Source organism: Ambystoma mexicanum, chromosome 3p (assembly GCF_040938575.1).
Source record: "Ambystoma mexicanum isolate Mex_15411 chromosome 3p, UKY_AmexF1_1, whole genome shotgun sequence".
Lineage (NCBI taxonomy): Eukaryota > Metazoa > Chordata > Amphibia > Caudata > Ambystomatidae > Ambystoma > Ambystoma mexicanum.
In genome coordinates this window covers 1,258,046,947-1,258,066,956 of record NC_090925.1, presented here as the reverse complement: position 1 = coordinate 1,258,066,956, position 20,010 = coordinate 1,258,046,947, and the positions used below count along the sequence as shown (strand labels likewise).

Below are 20,010 nucleotides of genomic sequence, written 5' to 3'. Positions count from 1 at the left end.
TCCAAGAGGTTATGTTGAGTGCCATAGTTCTCAATAAGGTAAATAAATACATCAGAAAGAACAACGTTAGATATCTAACCAAAAGCAAGTATTGAAATATCTTCATATATGATGTAAAGCTTGGATGATAGACACACAAGGGAGATGGGAAGACAAACAAAGTCAACATGGGCATTTTGAAACATCCAACTTATAAAAATCACTTGAGCTAGAATTGTGACAAACGGGATACAGTCACCAGTATCCATGTTGAACAGGAACAAACAGGAGTGGAGAGCCGTTCGAGAGAAGGCTTGCCTTACCCTCCACTCCGTTGGAGAATATTAGAGTATACTTCAAAGTACCAATGAGTGAAGTCTGGTATACATATTCAAGAGTTTGGTCTGGAAGTATACATTTCCTCTCATTTATGACATTGGATAAAATGTCTCAAGTCTGTAATGTTTGAAAAGTAGAGGTGTGACCATTGAGGGTGACTTTTGCAGGGTGGATGTAAGGTGTCATGTCTTATGTTTAGCTATTTCAGGGTAGGTCTAAAGGTGAGTAGCTCTTTTCTTCTGGTAGGCATGACATTCGCTACATCTTGGGGGGGTATGAAGATCTTCTTCACGTCCCAAAAAAGCTGTTTTATTTGTTTAAATGTTTTCATTATGAGTAATGCTTGGTAAAGCTAGCTCACAGAGATCCCAGGTGGATGTGTTTTGCACAGGGAAGGGCAGGAAGTGGGTGGGAATGGCCAAGGGATTCGCTTGGCCATGGGCAGTCAATGAGTGGGTAAATAAGCAACACCTACAAGCCATTAGAGGTAGGACAAATGTTGCATTAATTAAGTGGTAAACAAGTAATATTTTAGCTTAGTTTCTCCCCTTTCAGATAATGCATAATTCCCACCTTAGTAAGAGGATAAACACATATGAATGCCAGTAAGAGCATAACAAAAATGATATTTTTCCATCATTACTAGGTATCTATATAATGAATTTCTTTATGCAAACAACATAGTACCAGCTATTCTCAACACAAGCTGCTGTAAAATTCATCATCACACATAAGAATACTGTACAACCATTAGTATGTAAAACCTAAAGCTTTTTCTGTTTGGACAGTAAATTGTGCAATTTGGAAGCCATTTTTCAAAAGGTTTTCACGGGGAGAGAATTCCCCCCTGCCCTCCCCCCCACCTCTCTTTATGTGGGATGGGCTTGCTCGCTGCTCTTGGTTGCTCCCTAATTTGCCTGGACAAATGTACACCCCGCCACTTTTCAAACTCCCCACCCGCCACTGAACGAGAATGAAACCTTAAAATGTGGCGTGGGGAAAATGGAGAGAATTTGCAACACAGGCAACTTTGAGGGTCATTACTGACGCACAGAGTTACTGTTACCACATGTGGTAATGGGAAGGGTCTACACAATTTAGAGTCATTCTGAGGCTTCTGTTACTCACCATTGGGGACATGCAGTATTTCCGCATGTGCTATTACCGCATGTGCTATTACCGCATGTGCTAATGCCTTTTTGTTGAGGAATCTTTCTCAACACAAAAGCAGCCAGAAAATGAGAGCACGGTAATACAGAGCAGTAAACAATGCAGGTCTGCAATTGCTGCATGTTTTACCACTGCCATCAAATTCACGTTTTGCTAATTTTATCAGTATACAATTCAGCGTCTGTGTCCTGGGTAGGTCGTGGGCCAGACATGCGTTTGAAACCGTTGGAAATCGGTGGCCATATTGTCTAACCCCAGAAGTCCCAGCAGGTACATATGAAAGAAGTAACCTGATGGATGTGAGGATTTAGTTACAGATAGCACTCTGCTCAAGCATCATCACCTTTGCCTCCTGCCCACAAAGTGCACTCCTACCTCATTGGTGACCGTGGAAGTGTACATGAGGGTGAGGTTGAAGTCTCGGTCTCCAACATCGTCCAGGATCAGAGGGCCCCAAACTCCTAGGAAGCACAAACATTGCAATGGGTTTTCAGGCAGTAATAAGCGGTCCAGCTCCTGGTGCATTTCATGCAGATAGACATTTTGTTCCCCTATATAAGTCAGAGATGAATTGGCAGTCCACAATATTAGGGCCTTTTCTCAACAAATGGGTTCCATGACCAACTTGTGTCTTTTCACCTAAATTGTCAGAGCTGTAAAAATGTGCTCCTTCAGGGAACAAGCGAGTACACCGAGCAAGCCATTCTTTAAAACGTTGGCATGCAGCCGTGCCTTACCTAGAGATATTTTTGAAATTGAAGCTAATCAGTTCCTGTTACAAAGCATTTTTCAAAATGCATTTGCCAAAAGGCTGCAGCCCTTGCAGACTGTTATAAAGGGGCGCTGTGGTAATAATCCACCACTTCAGGGAGAGAGAGGGGTACTAGAGCATTTCTCCTCTGCACCTACACAAACATGCATGTGGGCGATAGAAATGTGTGTGCCCGGTAGAATAATGAATACAGAGCAGACACACTGAGGATAGCTGCTACACTGTGCCGCCATGGAACTAAATATCCTGATTGTACACACGCCAGGGAAAATAACACCAGTTTATATTAGTGACAAGAAATAGAATGCCTGGGAAGATCTGAGAATACTTCCTGGCAGCTGTGACTACTACCCCATCCCTTGTTTGGCATTTTCTCCCCCTGGCACCTCGCTTAATCACAGATGCCCAGCATGGCATTTTTTACTAGCCATCTATCAGAGGTGCCCAGTAAAAATGCCATGCATGACCCCTGGCCACCCCAGTGCCCCAAACGCACACAAAATCACATTCATTATGAATATGATTCTGTGTGCGAGTGAGGCACTGGTGTGCCCAGTGGCCAGGCATGAATGTTATTTTTTTACTGAGTAATCATAATAAAGCCAGCAAGATGAATGTTATTTTGTGGCTAGACTGCCATTTGGCGCAGCTAGTATAGCCATTACCTTCTGTGGCATGACATATTTTACTGGGCATCTATGATAAAATAAGTGTCATAAGTGTTTTTATGTTCCTAGAGTGGCCTTTTGGTGCAGACATTCTAGCCATTTCTTTCTGTGGCATGACACTTTTTACTGGGAATCTATTATATAGCAAACATGATAAATGTTATTACATTGCTTCATTGGCAGTTTGATGTAGTCAGTCTAGCTATAATATCTTACTGTGGCAGGGCATTTTCCATTGGCCATCAATGATAAAGCAAGCATGATACGTGTTGTTAAGTGTACAGACTGGCCTACATGGGTGCAGACAGTTTGGACATGTTTTCTTATCGTGGCAGTTTTAATGGCAAAGACAAAAGGAGTATGTTCTGTGGGGGTATTGGCATAAATTGGAAGAGCTATCTTTGACATGTTTTCTTATAGTATCAGTACTGGCATTATGCGCAAAGCAAACATGAGTATGCTCTTATATGGGAATACTGAGTTATATTGGTGCAGCCAGCATGGGAATATATGGGAAATGCTCCTGTGTACTGTTGATGACTTGCATCTAGTGGATTATTTTCAAGAGTTACTCTTCAAAACCAATTGCAAACTGTCTGGCATTTTACCCAACTTTTCATTTAAAGTGTGCTGCACATTTAAATCCATTATGCAAATCCCCACCAACCCCCAAAACCTTGTTTTGGTTAATTTGGGCTCCCGCGCTATGTTCAGACACTTTTGCATATTTGCAGCACATTTGTACACCACACCTATTAAAGAATTCACCAGCCGCCATTCGTGGCTGGTACATGTGGGTGCCAGGGGAAAGGCATTGTTCCCTTGTTTCTACACTAGGGAAAGTATTTGAGCTTTGATCAATAAACATACTTACATTGATTGATTGATTGATTTGTTATTTATTATGCGCCGATACACAAGTGTTTCCAGGCGCAACAAGGCAAGGGAGGGGGAACAGAGGGAGGACAAGACAACAAGCTTATTAGGCCTTGTGTCATTGAGATTGTTCAAGCGTGCAAACAAGTGCAGGGGAGAGGGTACAGGGAGAAGTGCACCCAGAGCAGTAGGGCCCTGAGGTAACTGCTGGGAGGCTGGGACTACAAGGGGCAATCCCAGCATGGTAGTGCAAGTAGGCCAAGCGGCAAGTGCAGGGGGACTGGTCGGGAGGGGGGGGGGCTGGTGTCCTTTAAGACCCAGAGGACAGCCAGGCAGCCAGTCAGCAAACGGAGCAAGAGCAAGAGAAAGTTAACAGGGTAGAGGAAGAGAGAAAAAAGAGGAGAAAAGGTAGGTATTGAGGAGTTTCCGGAATTTAAGGAGGTCTGGATCATGTCAAAGCGGGGCAGGGAGGCCAGTCCAGAGGGAGACACCTGCAGAGGAGAGAATTCTACCCCCAATCTCTGCTTGGAGAAGCGACACACTCGTAGAGAGTAAGAGAAAGACAATCAAAGGGCTCCAGGAAAGAGTTGAAGGTAGTAAGGGCCACTGCCCCAAAAAGCCTTGTGGACGATGCAGAGGGTCTTAAACTTGATACTTGCAGCCACTGGGAGACAATGGAGAGATTTTAGGGCCAAAGAGATGCGCTCCCTGGGTTTGAGGCCAAAGATAAGTCTCGCGATCCAGTTCTGGATGAGCTGAAGAGGGAGAAGAGTAGAGGTAGGCAGATTGAGAAAGAGGCTGTTGCCATAGTCCAGCCTATAGAGAGCCAGAGCTCTGGAGACAGTGAGCTTCTGTGGGAGGGTGAGAAAATGGAGAAAACCTTTGAGGAGGTACAGCTGGAAGTGGGACTACTTGGCAATGTCCATGATGTGTGGAGAGATGAAGAGTGTGGAGTAGAAGATCAAGCCAAGGTTTTTTGCCTCACCAGAGGGTGAAGACAGAGGGCCCAAGCAGAGCGGTCAGAGTGAGAGAGGGAAAGCGGGAGCAGGGGTCCCAATGAGAAGGATCACTGTCTTGCTGGCATTGAGGCAGAGATCGTTTGAGGCGCACCATGACTGAAAAGCAGTTAGACAGTCAGGCATGAGCGAGGAGGAGGTTGACGGTAGCCTGAAAGAGAGCTGCATGTCAATGGCATAACACTGAAAGTTAGAGGTGAAGGTAGAGATCAGGAGGGCCAAAGGGGACAGATAGACGTCGAAGAGCCAGGGGAAGAGGATAGAGCCCTAGAACATCACATGTTGAGAGAGAGGTAGCGCAGAGAAAAGAACCAAGCTGAACCTGAGAGTGTCGGTACAGGAGGAGGAAGGTCAGCCAAGCCAGAGCCTGATCTGTGACGCCAAGGGTCTGGCAGAGACGAGTAATCAGGATGTTGTGGTTGACCGCGTGAAAATGCAGAGGAAAGGTCGAGGAGAATGAGGACAGAGGGAGAGCTAGAGTCAGGATTTGAGAGCAGATCCTCACGGGTGCTCAGGAGTGTAGTTTCTGTGCCTCTGGCTGCTCTGAAGCCAGACTGATGGTCATGGAGACAACAAGTGGTCGAAGTGAGCGGGAGCAGTCGGGAGCGGTGCTCCTCTACTTTTTTAAATTACGTTTTACAGCTCCTATACTTTTATTTTAAAAAGAAACCGTTCCGGAATGGTTTCGTTTTAAAATGAAAGTATACGAAAAAGTTGAAACGTGCACTTTCAGTGCTCTGCTCTGAATGTTCCCTTAAACAACAGGTGCAAGTGTTTGGGGGTTTGTATTGTGTGTGGGAGGGGGAATGGGGATGGCATTTGTGGGAAGTGGGGGCAGGCCAGCAGGGAACATAGTTCCACTACTTCTTTTCATACACTTCGACCACTGACAACCAACAGATTCAGTGTGGGGGGGGTTAGCTGGGAGATAGCCAACTTCTCCAGGGGTTTGTCCAGGAAAGGAGTGATAGAGATCGGTTGATAGTTTGCCGTGATGGAGGCGTCAGCAGAAGGCTTTTTTACTAGGGGGTGCACAAAGGAGTGCTTGAGAAGAGAAAGAAAAGTGCCAGTGGCGAAGGAGTGATTACAGAAATCGGTGAAGGCTGGAGAGAGAGAACCAATGTTGTCCTTGATGGTTCTGGAGAGGTAGGGTGTCCCCTGTTTAGATGAGACTTCCATCGACCAGACTTGTCTGGAAACATCTTCAGGTGTTACAGGAGAGAAGGAGGACAGACGAAGAGGCAGCGGGGTGGGGGGTTAGCCAAGCCATGCCTGAGAGGGGTGGCAGGAGAGAGAGGAGAAGTGGTGGAGAGTGTGGAAAGGATGTCGTGGGTTTTAGTGGTGAAATGAGAAGCCAGAGCCATGCAGAGGGCCTGGGTGGGTGTAGAGGGGGAGGATACTGCAGTAGAATTGGCCAGCTCCTTGCAGATTTTGAAATGTTTGGCCGTGTTGTTAGAGGCCGCATAGATGCAGGCTTGAATATGGACCCTCTTCTTAGAGAAGAGGGTGTCTCTATTACCTTTGAAGCAGGTGACAGGCTAGTTTGTCAGAGGGTGCATCCGAAGCTCCCCACTTCCGCTCAGCTACTCTGCACTTGCGTTTCAGAGCAGCCAAATCGTACCAAGAGTTGCACTTTGTGGCAGGGTTCAGGCGGATCCTCATAACAGCGGCAAGGATATCCAGATTGTTAGAGATGGTGATGTGAAGGTTGGAAAGGGCTGTGTCAGGATTGGAGTCAGCAGCAGGAGTAGGTGGAGGGGAGAAGGTGGAGGCAAAGGCAGTCGCTGACACTCGCTTCATAGGTTGAATGACCGTGAAGGAAGGCGGCAGTGCTGGGAGGGCCTTTGACAAAGGGACAGGAAGTTTCAAGTGAGAAGAGACAAGAACGTGGTCAGACCAGGAGACTGGAGTAGTGAGAGGATTAGAGAGAGGGATGCCTGAAGAGATGAGAGCATCCAAGGTGTGGCCAGCAGAGTGAGTCGGACCAGAGGGTAAAATGGAGAGGGAAAGAGAGTCGCATAGGTTACGAAAGAAACCAGAGGAGTCTGGGGAGTCCAAGGAGGAGAAGCTGGGAGGTGGAGGATAGGAGAGAGAAGGAGAGATCAGCCCATTCAGAGAGGAAAAAGTGACCGGGCCAGGTGGCCTGTAGATGGTGGCCAAGGTCAGGGAGAGGCCAGGAGAGATAGAGAGCCTGCAGTCCAGGCATTCAAAGGTGGAGTAGGTCTGAGTGGGGATGCTGGAAGCAGGAATCCACTCAGCAAAGATGAGGGCCACTCCGCCTCTGGGCTTGTTGGGCCTGGGCTCAGAGAGGATCTTGTATCCCTCAGGGAGGAGTGTGTCAATACTTGTGACAGAGCTGGCCTTGAACCATGTCTTGGTAAGCGCAAGAATATCCAGGTCCAGCAGTTCAAGGAGGTGGCAGATGTCAGAGGAGTGTTTGACAGCAGAGCGAGAGTTGAGAGTAGCCACGTGGAGCAGGTTGCCACTTTTGTATGACTTCCGGGTGGGGGAGGGTACGGGGGAGATGATTCCCCAACAGAAATGGTGGAGGAGCCAGAGTGGTGGAAGGAGGAGATGACAAAATAGCCAGAGAGGTAGTGGATGGCAAAAGGGCCTGAGAGGAGGAGGACAGAGGTGGCTGAGGAGCCAGAGATGTAGCAGACGCTAAGGAAGCTAGAGGGGTAGAAGGAGGAGGAGGCACAATAGCCTGACAATTGGTAGAAGGAATAGCAGGAGAAGGAAGGAAATCGATGAGGTGGGGGAGGCACCTATCAAATAGAAGGAGATTGGGCTGAGGGTCCTGGACCATTACCGTGCCATTTAGATATACATATGGTGACCCTGGAAGACTGGAAGAGGGTCATGAGGACCTCCAACTGGGTGCCACCATTAATGGGAGAGAAGGAGGAAGGAGAGAGAAGTGTGACCATATGAAAGGTCCATAGGCTGTGTGAAGGAACGGCAAAGAGGATGTCGGTGAGAGTTTGTCTGGACGAGGCACTGACATAGGTTGCAGTGATGGGAAGGTCTGGAAGGAGACCACGGTGTACTTCTTGAGCTTCTTCCTTCCAGACTTAGTGAGAAGAGAAGGATAGGAGATAGAAAAGCAGTTCGAGAAGATGGGGGAAATTGAGAGCACCATAGTGGGTGTGATAGAGGGAGGCAAAGGAGGCGAGAGGCGGAGAAGAGAAAGAAAACACTGCACAGAGCTATGCCTCCCATGGTGCCTAAGAAGGGGAGTCGGGTAACAAGGTGTGGGCGGGGTAACAGAGGAAGCAACAGGCAACAGCAGAGCACAGATAGAGACAAGCAGCACGGGCAGCAACAGGCAGTGCATGGAGAATGCAATGGGAGCAGTGTGCACCTGCAGTAAAATGATCATCATGGGTATTGCACATTCGTGGTACTCCAAACTGTTCTGGAGTGTGACACAGCCCATGTTTTGTTGAGGAGGTTGGGGGGGGGGCTTTCAGCATGGCTCACAGGTCCCCCAAACACACATATTGTGCTATACCACTCACTACAAAGTGCAAAAAAAGGTTTGAAGGCCTTTTCCTCTGCTTTTAACATTTTATTTTTGCACTTCATAATGCAAAAACTGACATTCCATGAAGGGGACCTATTTGCACATAAGTGCATATATAACTGGTCCCCTCTGTGAAATATACAGATTTAAAATGACCTCCTCTATGCTGAATAAGACAAATGTACCTATTGATAGTTAGCAAGATAGTTCAATAGGTTGAGCAACTGCTATAGAGATTGTATGAGGTGGTTTGAATCCCAGAGAGACTTGGCTCAGTGTTTCATCCATTCTTAGGTTAATAAAAAAGATCTAATTGAACTGGGTGCCAAAATATCATATTTGCATTTGAGCCATGATCTATATTAATTGTCATGTTATTGATTTAGTAGAATCCCAAGATTATATGTATTAGTGTTCTACAATTGACCAGAAAGCCTGCTATGATGATGTAAGGCTATGATGATGTACGTCATTAAATGCTTCAGGGACTTCAAAGCATCTATCAAGCTCATTTTCGAGTCTCCCATAATTTGGCGGTGGGAACCCATTAAGTGTGCACCTCCACGTACACAGGTACCCGCTGGCAAATATGTCCTCATTTGCACAGCATAATGCAAAAGGGCAGGGCAAAAAGGTGGCATACATGGTTGTACCCCACACTTTTGCACTCCACTGAGAAGATTAAGTAAATGCTGCCTGCAGCACAGCAGGTGGAGTTTACAATGATTCCTATGTGGTCCGCCTGCTTTTTTGCTGGTTCAAAAAGCTGACACACCCTATAGGAATCCCCATGAAAATCCATGGTGATGTAAATGCTGGAGTATTTGTATGGCGGAGAGAAAAGGAGCAGCGGAAACGTAAGTTAAATTCCGCCCCTCCTCTCCGCCATTCAAACTAGAGAAAATTAGCTGTACCGTAAACAAAATGCTTGCATGGTAATCAGAGTTCACGAACACAAACGTTGCCTGCCATGCTTTATGCTGTTGTATTAAGCAGGCGGACCCCATAGGGAACTCTAGCATTTGCACCAGAATCAAAATCCATGCCGGCGCTAATGCTGGAGCATTCAAATGCAGGGAGGAAGGAGGTGCCAATAACCTGGGAATATTGCCTGGTCCTAAGCTTCCTGCAAAAGACAGAAGGGTAGAAGATCTTAACTAAAGGGAGAGAGAGTTCCATAAGCAAAGAGGAAGAACAAAGAAAGCATGTCTGCCTTAGGGACAGGTTGAAACCTAGGAACGGCAAGGAGGCCTAGCAGCCGCAAGTGAAGCCAATGAGAATGCGTGTGTTGCTTCATCGAGAGGACAGAAAACTAGCGGTGGAGTTAAAAAGGCACCAATAGACAACACAGAGAGTTTTCGAAATCACCCATTTGCTAAGAGGACGCCAGTGTAGGTGTGCAAGGGAGAAGAATAAGCCAAGCAGTGGCAGCCAAAATTAAACAAGTGTCAGAATAGTGAAGAGTAATCCAAATAGGATTGGATGAGTACAGAAGCAGTAGAGATACGTTTGACAGAAAGAGGAAGGGAAGATATGGTGAAGAAGCCGCAGATGATAGTGGCAAGAAGATGCAACCGTAATAATAAGAGGAATTAGAAGATGTTATCCAAGTTAAAACCAAGATTCTTTACAATTGTAACCAGGAACTGGCAAGCTCCCAGAAGAGAATGCCAGAAAGAACACCATAGAGAGTTGGCACCACCAAAAATAGGGGTCTCCGTTTTGTCTCAGTTAGGGCATAGAGAGTTCATGTTCATACAGGGAAATGCAACCAAGAGGGAGGATTGAAAGGCAGCATCAATGGACTACCATTCCCCATTCAAAAAGCAATAAGAGCAGCATGTGGATGAAAGTAAACAACAAACAGGAGAACAGAAGATGATGAGCCCTGAGGGACACAACAGGTTGGCAGACAAGGTATTGAGGAATCAAAAGGGAAGCAGATTGATAATGATGAAAGAAAAGAAGAGACTCAAGGAAAAAGCAGAGTCAGAAAGGCCAAAGCAAGGAAGACGGTTGAGAATCACACCATGGTCGAAGATGTTGAAGGCAGCAGGCAGATCTAGTAAGACAAGGCAAATGACACGAGCAGCATCAATCACCAACCTAATATCATCCAGGAAAGCCAGGAGCATGGATTCTGTGCTACATCAATGCTCTGATTTCTAGTTGTAGGATGCAGAGCAGGTCCTTTTGCTTTGTCTAAAATGACATGCTGTGCCAGCTGATGATGAGAAGTGAATCGCCTGTAGAGGTCCTCATGGATCTTCCTGAATGGAGCAGGATGGAGGAGATGCTTTGATATACCCATTTGTCGTGAGAAATTGAACTATAGCCAGAGTATCAGATACTGCCATGCCCTGTTTGCCTGTCGCAGTGCAGTCGGCCTTGTTACAGTTACACCAAGGCATGGAACTTAGAGGTAATGTCAGAGCTCTAACTTCTTCTGCAGAAGTGGGATATGATCATTCGGAGCTGTCCATTTACTCTCTTCAGGATAGTCCAGCCATCATTTACGAGGCTTTTTTGTGGCCCTGTAGAAAATGGATCTACACTAATGTACAATATATATGAGAGAGGGAGGACATGCAAAGGAAAGGTTCAGGGTGAACCTGGATCCATCAGGCAAGTTGCTTTCATATTCATGTCTGATCTTGGAAATAGAAGTGAGTCCCAGGGTACAGGGTCCAGAGTTGAAAAGTGGCTTTGCTGAAAATCCAAGTCAGCTGCAGAGAGAAGGCCCTGGAGGAGACGAGGGGCTCTATCTGGAACAGGATCCAAGGTTTTGTGCTGTGTCAGGGATTCATATTTTATGAATCAAGGAATTTCATACAGAAATCAAACATGCCTGGCCAGCATTGTATGCTAGCCAGGAAAGTGTAAAGCAAAGCTCAAGATGAAAATAAGGTCAGCGTTATTCCAAAGAGCTGTAATGCTGGGGCTGGGAATCGAGTGGACAGTGAGAAATCAAGGTGTGGATGAAACAAAAAAAAAGGTGACAAAAAGCATTGTGAGGTTTTGCAATGCTCAAATGCACTGCAGTGGGGCTGGTTGCATGATAGCTACAGTACTTGCCTTTACTGTTAAAAAATAAATCCAGGATATGCGCTCCTTTGCCAAGAATTGGTCTTGGCTTAGCGGTCTCCTATCCATCATGCTTGAAGTTGCACACGTTTGCTTCTGAGAGGGGGTCAGAGATGCTTTACAGGCCTGGAAATGTCTCATAGAACAAGCTGCAACATTTTATAATGGCAACTATTATAGAACTACTGTAGAAAGGTATTACATGGGGTAAAACAAATCGGACTAAGATCCTGGAAATTCCTATGTAGTTTCAGCTCAGGTTCCTGTATCTGGGATGTATAGGAGATGATGATCTTGGTTACAGGAACAAGGGAAAGGTGTTGGGAAACTCACTATAGTCATTACAGGAAAAGCTCCAGTTAGAAAAGTTGCTAAACAGAGCAAAAGGGCAGAGCAGGAGACCATTGAAATTGAGAACCTAGATTAGGTAGCAGGAAAGAGCAGAAGGACTGGGAACCTAAAATAGATAGAAAGGGACATCAGTGGAATTCCTTCACTAGAGTGGGTAGAGGGGAGAGAAGCTAAAATGAGATCCAACTTTAGGTAGATTGGGGGATCAGAGGAATTGAAAACCTAGGTTAGGTAGAGAGGAACATAGAAAAATACAGGGGGAGATTAATGGAATATAGTACCTATAGTAGGAAGTGTGGGAGATCAGGAGAATTGGTAGTGTAGGTATAGTGGGAGGCCAGTGGAATTGAGAACCGAAGGCAGGTAGAGCAGGAGAGGGGGAGAATAGTAACATGGGTGGAGATGGAGACCAGTGTAGAGGATAACCCAGATTAGATACAGCCAGAGAATAGAGGTATTAACAACCTACATTTGGTAGTGTGAAAGAGCAAAGGTATTGTGTAGGTCTCTGAAGCAAAATAAACCTCTGCATCTACTTTGGTGACAACCCCTCTTTGAGCAGGCACATCAAGAAATTCTCTAAAATGTGTCATTTTCACCTACATATGCTCAAATGGATCCTGACTTTCCTAAACTTTCACTGCAGACTTGAAGTTACTACTGCTATGGTCTTAGCCAGACTACACTACTGCACTAGTGTATACTTGGGTCAGCAAACATTGTATCCATATCTCTCAATTGATCCAAAACAAAGCAGATAGGCTCACCCTAAGGCTCAACGCGTGTGACTGGATGAAATTATCTCTGATGGCCCTGCACTGACTGTCTGTGGAAGAAAGAATTGCTTTCCAATCTTAGTGCCTGATTCATAAATCTCTCAATGGAAAGGTGTCTAAATACTCAGCAGCTTGAGTAAAAAGATACCATCCCTCAAGAACCTTAAGATCTTTGAAGGCCACAAAGCTATCACCTCAAGACTTCAAGAAAAAACATCTGGCTCAATGCTGTATCACTGGGGACATGCCTGCCTGTGAAATCCTCTACCTGCTGGCTTACAGCAAGAAGAGAGCTTTGTAATTGTCAACCAAAAATGTTCCTTTCCAAACAGGTTTTTCCCCTGAATGGTCCTCCTTCCCAGATGCGTTTCTTCTGAACAAATGCAGAACGTTTTACCCCAACCTCCAGTGTTACGTGCACTGATATCAGCACAGTACCTGTTTTAGAGAATAATAGCTCATTGTGTGGGCTAACAAGTGTCTATGTGCCTTCCTAGCTGCAGGATCCTGCAGCACCTGAAAGGTGAACTCCTCCAGGAACCTTTAGTTTGCAGGTCACCAGAAGTACTGGGGCTTGTAGGTCTGACTGATGGGAGATCTGCTTAGAAGGAACTGTTGTTTGACCCAATCACCATAAGTAAAGGGGATAGATGCCCCCTAGATTCATGTGTTTTCATGGATGCAGTTCTCTGTAACAGGGAAGAACAGCACTATACACTGTGGAAACTGGTGGATGTGTACTCTGACACAAAGGTTACTTTGCAGCGTACAGACCAGTTCTCTGTCCATGCACTGGAAAATGTAGCTTGGGCCTCAATAGACAGAAAGCCTGCTCTCTTATTACCTCTATTGGAATATAATGTACTAACGCAAGCCCCGTGTCCAGCACAACTATTCTCTTATCTTGTTTATCTACAAGAAGTAACATTGATTTTCTTTTGCAAACATGGCACGACTCCTTGGTGTGAAAGAGTGCCAACAGCCCATCCCAGCGACTCACCTGAAATGGATAAGTTACGGAACTGATCGAGAAAGTCAGAAGGCTCAATAGCCATCTTCTTATCCAGTAGCGTCTGGAGCGCATATCCAAACAGCAGAACACCCTCCATGTATCCTAAGACATAGTCATTCCTGAGCTGGAAGGAAAGAAAATGGGTGAACATGAAAGCCGCTGTACAGAGAGCAGGTTCAAGACATTTCATCTATTTACCAAATGCCATCACAAACATTGCTGGGTGCTGCTCTTGGTCCACATTCCAAATGAAGTGCCAGTATGCCTCGGACCTACTGTAGATTACAAGACCAATGAAGGATATGAGGTATGTTCAATATCCAGGCCAAATACATTCTCCCTGGGTTTCCCGCTGACAGGATATCATTTCTCATTATTCAATTAAATAAAAAAAATATATTATTTCAATAAATAAGAAGTGAGCATGAATAGGTATCCCTACTCGGTCTGACCTTTGGGTGGAACCACCACATTTTCTGGGGGGTTTTGTCTCAGAACACCAAACCCTGCTCTTCAATCTGTCTTGAAACAGTCTGCTCTACTCTGGACCTTGCCATTCAAATAAATGTAGCTTCAACCATAAAAGCTGTATCAAGGCTTTCATTGGTGCCAACAATCTATGCCTATTTGAAGTCACCAAACCCACCTGTAGGCTTGAGTCACCAATATTTCTCTGCATATGAGTCACCAATGAGTCGTGGCTTAAACCACTAAAATCTGCTCTGGGTTTTAGGTGGAGCCACCAAACCCTATTTTGGGTTTGTGCCACCAAATTACTATTATTTTTATTTATTTATTTACTTGTATTTATTTACTATACACCAAAACCCCACAGACATCAGGGCACACAACGAGACTCAAGACAGAACATCAATGACAGGACAAAAAGGCATAATAGAACAAGCTACTAGGCAAGGACCTGTTCAAACAAGAAGGTTTTCAAATGTTTCCAAAATGGAAGCAGGTTACTTTCCTGTCGTTGATTTAAATGCAAGTAGTTCCAAGACCTGGGAGCCAGAATGGAAAAAGATCTGCCATTGCCACTGGACCTTCTTATTCTTGGGCATGAGAGCAAACAAGCATCAGCAGACCGTAAAACTCTTTTAGGTTCATGTTTGGTCAACCTGTCCTTCAGATAGGCAGGGGCATCACCATTTACACATTTGTGAGTCAGCCTGAGTATTTTGAACTGCACCCGCACAGCTACGGGAAGTCAGTGTGTTCCTTTCTTATTTCTGATATATGATATATGAGTTTTCTGGGGTTTGGTCCTAGATTGAAAGCATCGAAATATCAGAAGCTCAATTTTGGCGCTGTTAAGGCACATCCAATGGGATGACATTCAATGCTTGATAGTTTGGTATTATCAGGGCCAGGGGCCAAGGGGGGGGACCAAGAGGTCAGGGGCAGATGGTGCCTTGCACCAGCAGTGGTGGAGGCACACCAAAGTGCAAGGCAAACAAGACAATGGCCTCTCTGTTCAGGCTTTGTCCAGCCAATGTTATTGGGATCCCTCCCAGGTCAGTGTTCACAGATCAGCAAAAAAATATTCTTGTTCATTCACCAAAGCAAACTTCTTAGGGCTTTCGTTAGGCTCCTTATAAAAAGTTGCAAGTCGCTGTATAAACCAAATGTCTCTTGTCCTTAAAGGAGAGAGAATATTCCCTTCCTCCTTGTCCACCAATTTGCCCCTTTTCTTTCCTAACCTATGTCGGAGTCTTCGCCAGACTAACTGAACCCTCCATGTTCTCTTCTCTTTATCAGTTATATAAGAGCCCTTGTTTCTCCAGGGGTCTCCAGATCCCGCTGAATTTTTGGTTGAGTTAGTTTTTGAGGTACGTTTGTTGGTCGTAACACTCCTCATTAGGCTTCTTCTTCATGTTGTGTCCCTCTCACCTTCCTCCTCCCCGGACAACCCTGGTGCCTTCTTGAATGTTGGGTGTGCTCCAGCGAGATGGCATTGCTGCGTGGATGCTACAGTTTATTCTTCTCGTCACTGTTTCGGCTACAAAAGCATTTGCTTCTCAAATTCTGCCAGTCTCGGCAGCTTTGTGGGCCATCGATACTCCAAATGGAGGATTCGTTCTTCTGCTCCATTCTGGTCTTGGCGTTCATTTCTGGACCACAGGCTCACCACAGCTTCAACGTGGTCACATGACCAGGTCAAACGGTTCTTCGCTTCCCGTCTCCTTCACGACAGTATTGCCGTGTTTGGCGCTGGACGTGCTGTGTCTCTCTTGATCTGTTCTGCCCATCCATGCCACCGCTGGGTCTGCGGTCTAGTGTGGCTTTGTCCCTCCAGAACGTAGGCTCCTCAGAGGCTCGCCTCTGCGTGGGACTCCTCTCTCTACATTAGAGAGTCTGCGTCTCTGTGTTCACGCCGCCGTATTTCAAAGGAGAATGTTGTTCTTCACCAGCTGCTGAGCTCGAGGTGCTTTCAGCATTACCTTGAGCCAAAGATATAGAAGCAATGTCATTATGTTTTCAATGCCATACAGAGATGTCATCAGTTTTTTCCACTCCCATTTATGTTTACAGGGAGTTCCCTATAGGTAGTTCCTTATAGGAATGGGAGTCCTTGTCCCCTAGAGGGGAGTCCCTACCATTGAGGTCCTGCATTCCCAGACCCCTAGGGAGGTCTCGCTTAGCAGGCTCACCTCCCCAGTCTCAAAGAAGGTTGCTTCCCCTGGGAAGAAGGGATGAATTTCCCAGATTCGTCACATACCTCTCCCCTTAAGCGAGAAGCTCTCCCTTCAGCAGTAAGAGGGAAATTACTTTGAAAGTCCGCATTTGCTTGTCCTGCCTATTTGTGATGTTCCAGAGGGAAACAAAATGGCTGCAGATCTGGAAACCATCTCATGACCCAGGCATTGAAATCTTTCCTTAGACTCATCCAGGTCAGAGGCAAATGAGCCTTCACGAGCCGGAAATGTCTTCCTGCTAGGTAGTATCGTAGATTCAATATTTCCCATTTGATAGCCAGGGATTCTAATTCAATCATGGCATATGTCTATTCTCAATGGAACAACTTCCTGCTGGTACACAATATTGTTTTGGGGATAATACTGCTACTAAACAGAGTATCCATAGAAAAAAACGAATAAAAAAAAAAACGAATGGTAGATTTGATCGAATTTCGTCTGTTCAAAAATTTCAAACACCTGAAAGTTTTGATCAAATGTACCATTCGGTGCCATTATAGTGTTCACTATAATGGCTTCAGCGGTTGCGGGGAATTCAATAAAGTACACACAAAAAAGGGACCCTGCAGCGCTGGTTCCCATCCACAGAAGTGAAGGGAACTGGCGTTGCAGGGAGACAGGGAGTCTGCAGCACACTGAGAAGTGTGCCGCCAAAAGGTAAGGGGTTGGGAGAGAAAGAAAACTAGAGTTTATCTCTCAGACATTTCTGATTCAGTGTTTTCATGGACATCCTCCAAACAGATCTTAGAGGAATCGGTATGGAGTATGAACTCCTTGTTACAGTCTGGCATTTTCAAGCTGGGTTCTTGACGCAACACCTGTTTCAGCCCCTCAAAGCTTCTTTGATCTTCAGTACCCCAGATGAGCTTTTGGGGTTGAGCGTTTTTCGGTTTCAGTCTGTCTGTGAGATTGGTGGCTAAAGTAGATAGGTGGGGATGAAACATGGGCAGTGGAAGTAATGTTAGTGGCATTAATATCCACCTTCCTGTTTGTCTAAGCTTCCATTTGTCTATTGAAGACTCAGAGATTGACTGAATATTCAGTGACTTCATTTACTTTAAAGTCCTACTGAGTCTGACACAAGGAGAATGTAATCAAGACTTGTTTGAGCTCAAAATGTGTTTCGTTCATCCTGTATATTCCAGGAAGCAATTCCTAGTCAGTATTTCCCCCACATTTTCATATCATGTGTCAATTTCTGCTTCTCCATATTCTACTGTGTGTTTCAACACCCGTACACCTTCCCATTCCCAATCCAGACCCAACATCAAGACTTTATCTCTTTGAGTCACATCTTACTTTCAAACTATAGCTATAATGGCACATAGGATATCCGGGTTAACAACATTAACAATATCTCACTTTTTATACAGTACTTTCTGGCAGGGTATTGTTACTCATCAGCACAGTAAATGCCAGGATTTATTACACACATCTCAATGAGGCCCATTCAGTCCACCTGCAAAGGACGCGTTCCAGGACGAACCCTCCAAAAACCAGACCTTCAAGTGGATTCAAACAAGAACAGAATAAACCATTGTAGTAAATATCTCCAGCCATATTAGCTTCAGAAATGATTGACAAGTGTAAAATAGGTCTATTGAGAGTAGGAGAACAATGCATCAATGAAAACTACCGGCAAAGAAATGTTGGGTATCTGTGTTCCCCTGAAGGGGTAAATCCTCCATATTTGTGGCAGGTAAGAAGGCAAGGTGGTTTCCATTGCTATATTTTAGGATTATTGCCATACTACCAGATTGGCAAATCTATTGATGTTTTCCCATCAACATCAATGTATCATTTATGGACAATCTAGCTTCAACTGAGGGGGGGTCTAAAAACACAAGCAGTGCGTGTCACCGTTAAACCTTTACACCATGCCGCCAACACTAGTGCTCTCCCACTTTCACTCCCACATTGATGTCAGGCCCATGTCACTTAGCTAGGTTTAAATAAGAAGCTGAAATGAGTCAACATTAGCAACAGGCTCTCCACAGGCCTAGCTGAACCCACTCTGTCCTTATGGTCTTCAATGCTGCTGCGCAGCTGTTCACTTAGCAAAACAAATTTGACCATATCACCACGAGCATGAAAGAGGTGTATTAACTGCCACTGACAGCAAGCATCAGATTACAGTCTCACTGCATCATATACACACAGAAGTCATGAATCCGGGCAGTATTAATACTGGAATGAAACACAATGAATTACTGTGTTGTGCGGTGATGCAGTTCAGCCTGTATTAGGCTTGTCCACCTTCATGCATGCTTTATTTTCTGTCCATGTGTCATGGAAAAACTTATAACACAGACGCTGTCCTACTCTGCTGACCAGTTTTCTCTTTTCCCTCATCTGCTTGTGGCTGTGCATGAAATGTGAGGTGCCTTGGTGCCACACTGTTTGTATTTTGCACAGAGTTGTACTGTGAGGGTGCCTCTGTGCTACATGTGTCATTCATGGTTTAATTCTGGGGATACTGGCACAGCAAGGGGGTTTGAGTACTAGGTCTCATGCTGCCACTTTTGAAATGATTGCCCCACAAGGTTTTCTGAGATCAAGACGTACTACCCCTCCTTGGAGCTCCCTTGAAATGGACGGGGCCCTGTTGTTGCTCCAGGTGACAAGCCGCTGCCAACCTCTCAACGTTTGGTGGGGTAGGACTCCCTGCATCCCTGTTGGTCAAGCATAGCGTTGAAGTTGGTGGCAACTGACCAAACAACCCTCTACAGCAAAGGTTGGGCAGGATCCTGCCTTGGCCACACAGAGAAATCAAACTTTCTTGCAGAGGGACAAACAACCCCTTTCCTTGTATGCACTAACTGAAGCTCCACACTAGAATACACAGCAATCCAGAGCACTGACAAGAAGAAACCAGCACACAAGCCTTTTCTCTTTGTGTATCTAGACTCTTTAAAGAGCTTCCCCTACAGCTAAAATGGTTACTATCCCTTTAAACATGCAGAAAGTCGGCTTTTCAGACTATTTCTCCTCCCAAGACTTTAAATTCATCTCACGCTCCACTGAGTTTGTATTCATTTGTATTTTGTATTTATTTAAGCAGAAAGATGCCATTTTACTCAGAAATGATATACAGAGTGAACAGGAATACTGGGTAAGATGCCCTCATAATAATAAGCTTTGTTGCACTGAATGTGTCAGACCAGGAAATTAAGGGTTTTGTCGGAACATATAACTAACACATGCAGAGGGATAGAAAACATACATTATCTGGCATAAAATCACCTAGGCTGAGTATTTACATAGTGGCAACTTACAAATAGATGGTCATGAGAGATGAAGGCAAGCAAAGTGGGATAGATGGTCCATCGCGGTGAAAAGGGCGAGGAGCAGCGGGGCTTTTACGGATGCTAGTAGGTGAAGTTGGAATAGTGTTTTAAAGAGGTTTACTGAGGCTTTGATGGCAGGCTTGTAAAGGAAAGGCACAAAGGTGGCAGGTGGGGCAGATAGGTTGCAGAGGGGGTAAGGAGTGAACATTACTGTAGGGGGGAGTATGCAGACATGCAATCGGTTAGGTGAAGGTGGACGGGGGAATCACAGATGTATTTGTAGTCGAGGTACAGGAATTTAAAGAGAGAGCCATTTTACACGGAGAACCATCCAGATCGGTGTCTGTGGGTAGGGGGAGAGGTGTGGGGCAGTTGATAAGTGTACTTGTTGTAAAGTAGAGAGCAAAGGAGTATAGGCAAAGACCAAGTAGCAGTGTTTTCTGAGCATGCAT

At 45.3% G+C, this 20,010-nt stretch overlaps 1 protein-coding gene across 1 annotated transcript in view; it reads right to left on the bottom strand.

Moving 5' to 3' along the window:
* The window catches only part of LOC138580055 (guanylyl cyclase C-like), a 493,661-nt gene that overhangs the window by 327,018 nt on the left and 146,633 nt on the right, over positions 1-20,010 (bottom strand). Inside the window, exons 6-7 of the mRNA XM_069650291.1 lie at positions 13,558-13,693; positions 1,864-1,949 (exon numbers count right to left, since the gene is read on the bottom strand). Of these exons, the coding sequence (XP_069506392.1) occupies positions 1,864-1,949; positions 13,558-13,693 (222 nt within the window). The remainder of the gene's footprint in view (positions 1-1,863; positions 1,950-13,557; positions 13,694-20,010) is intronic.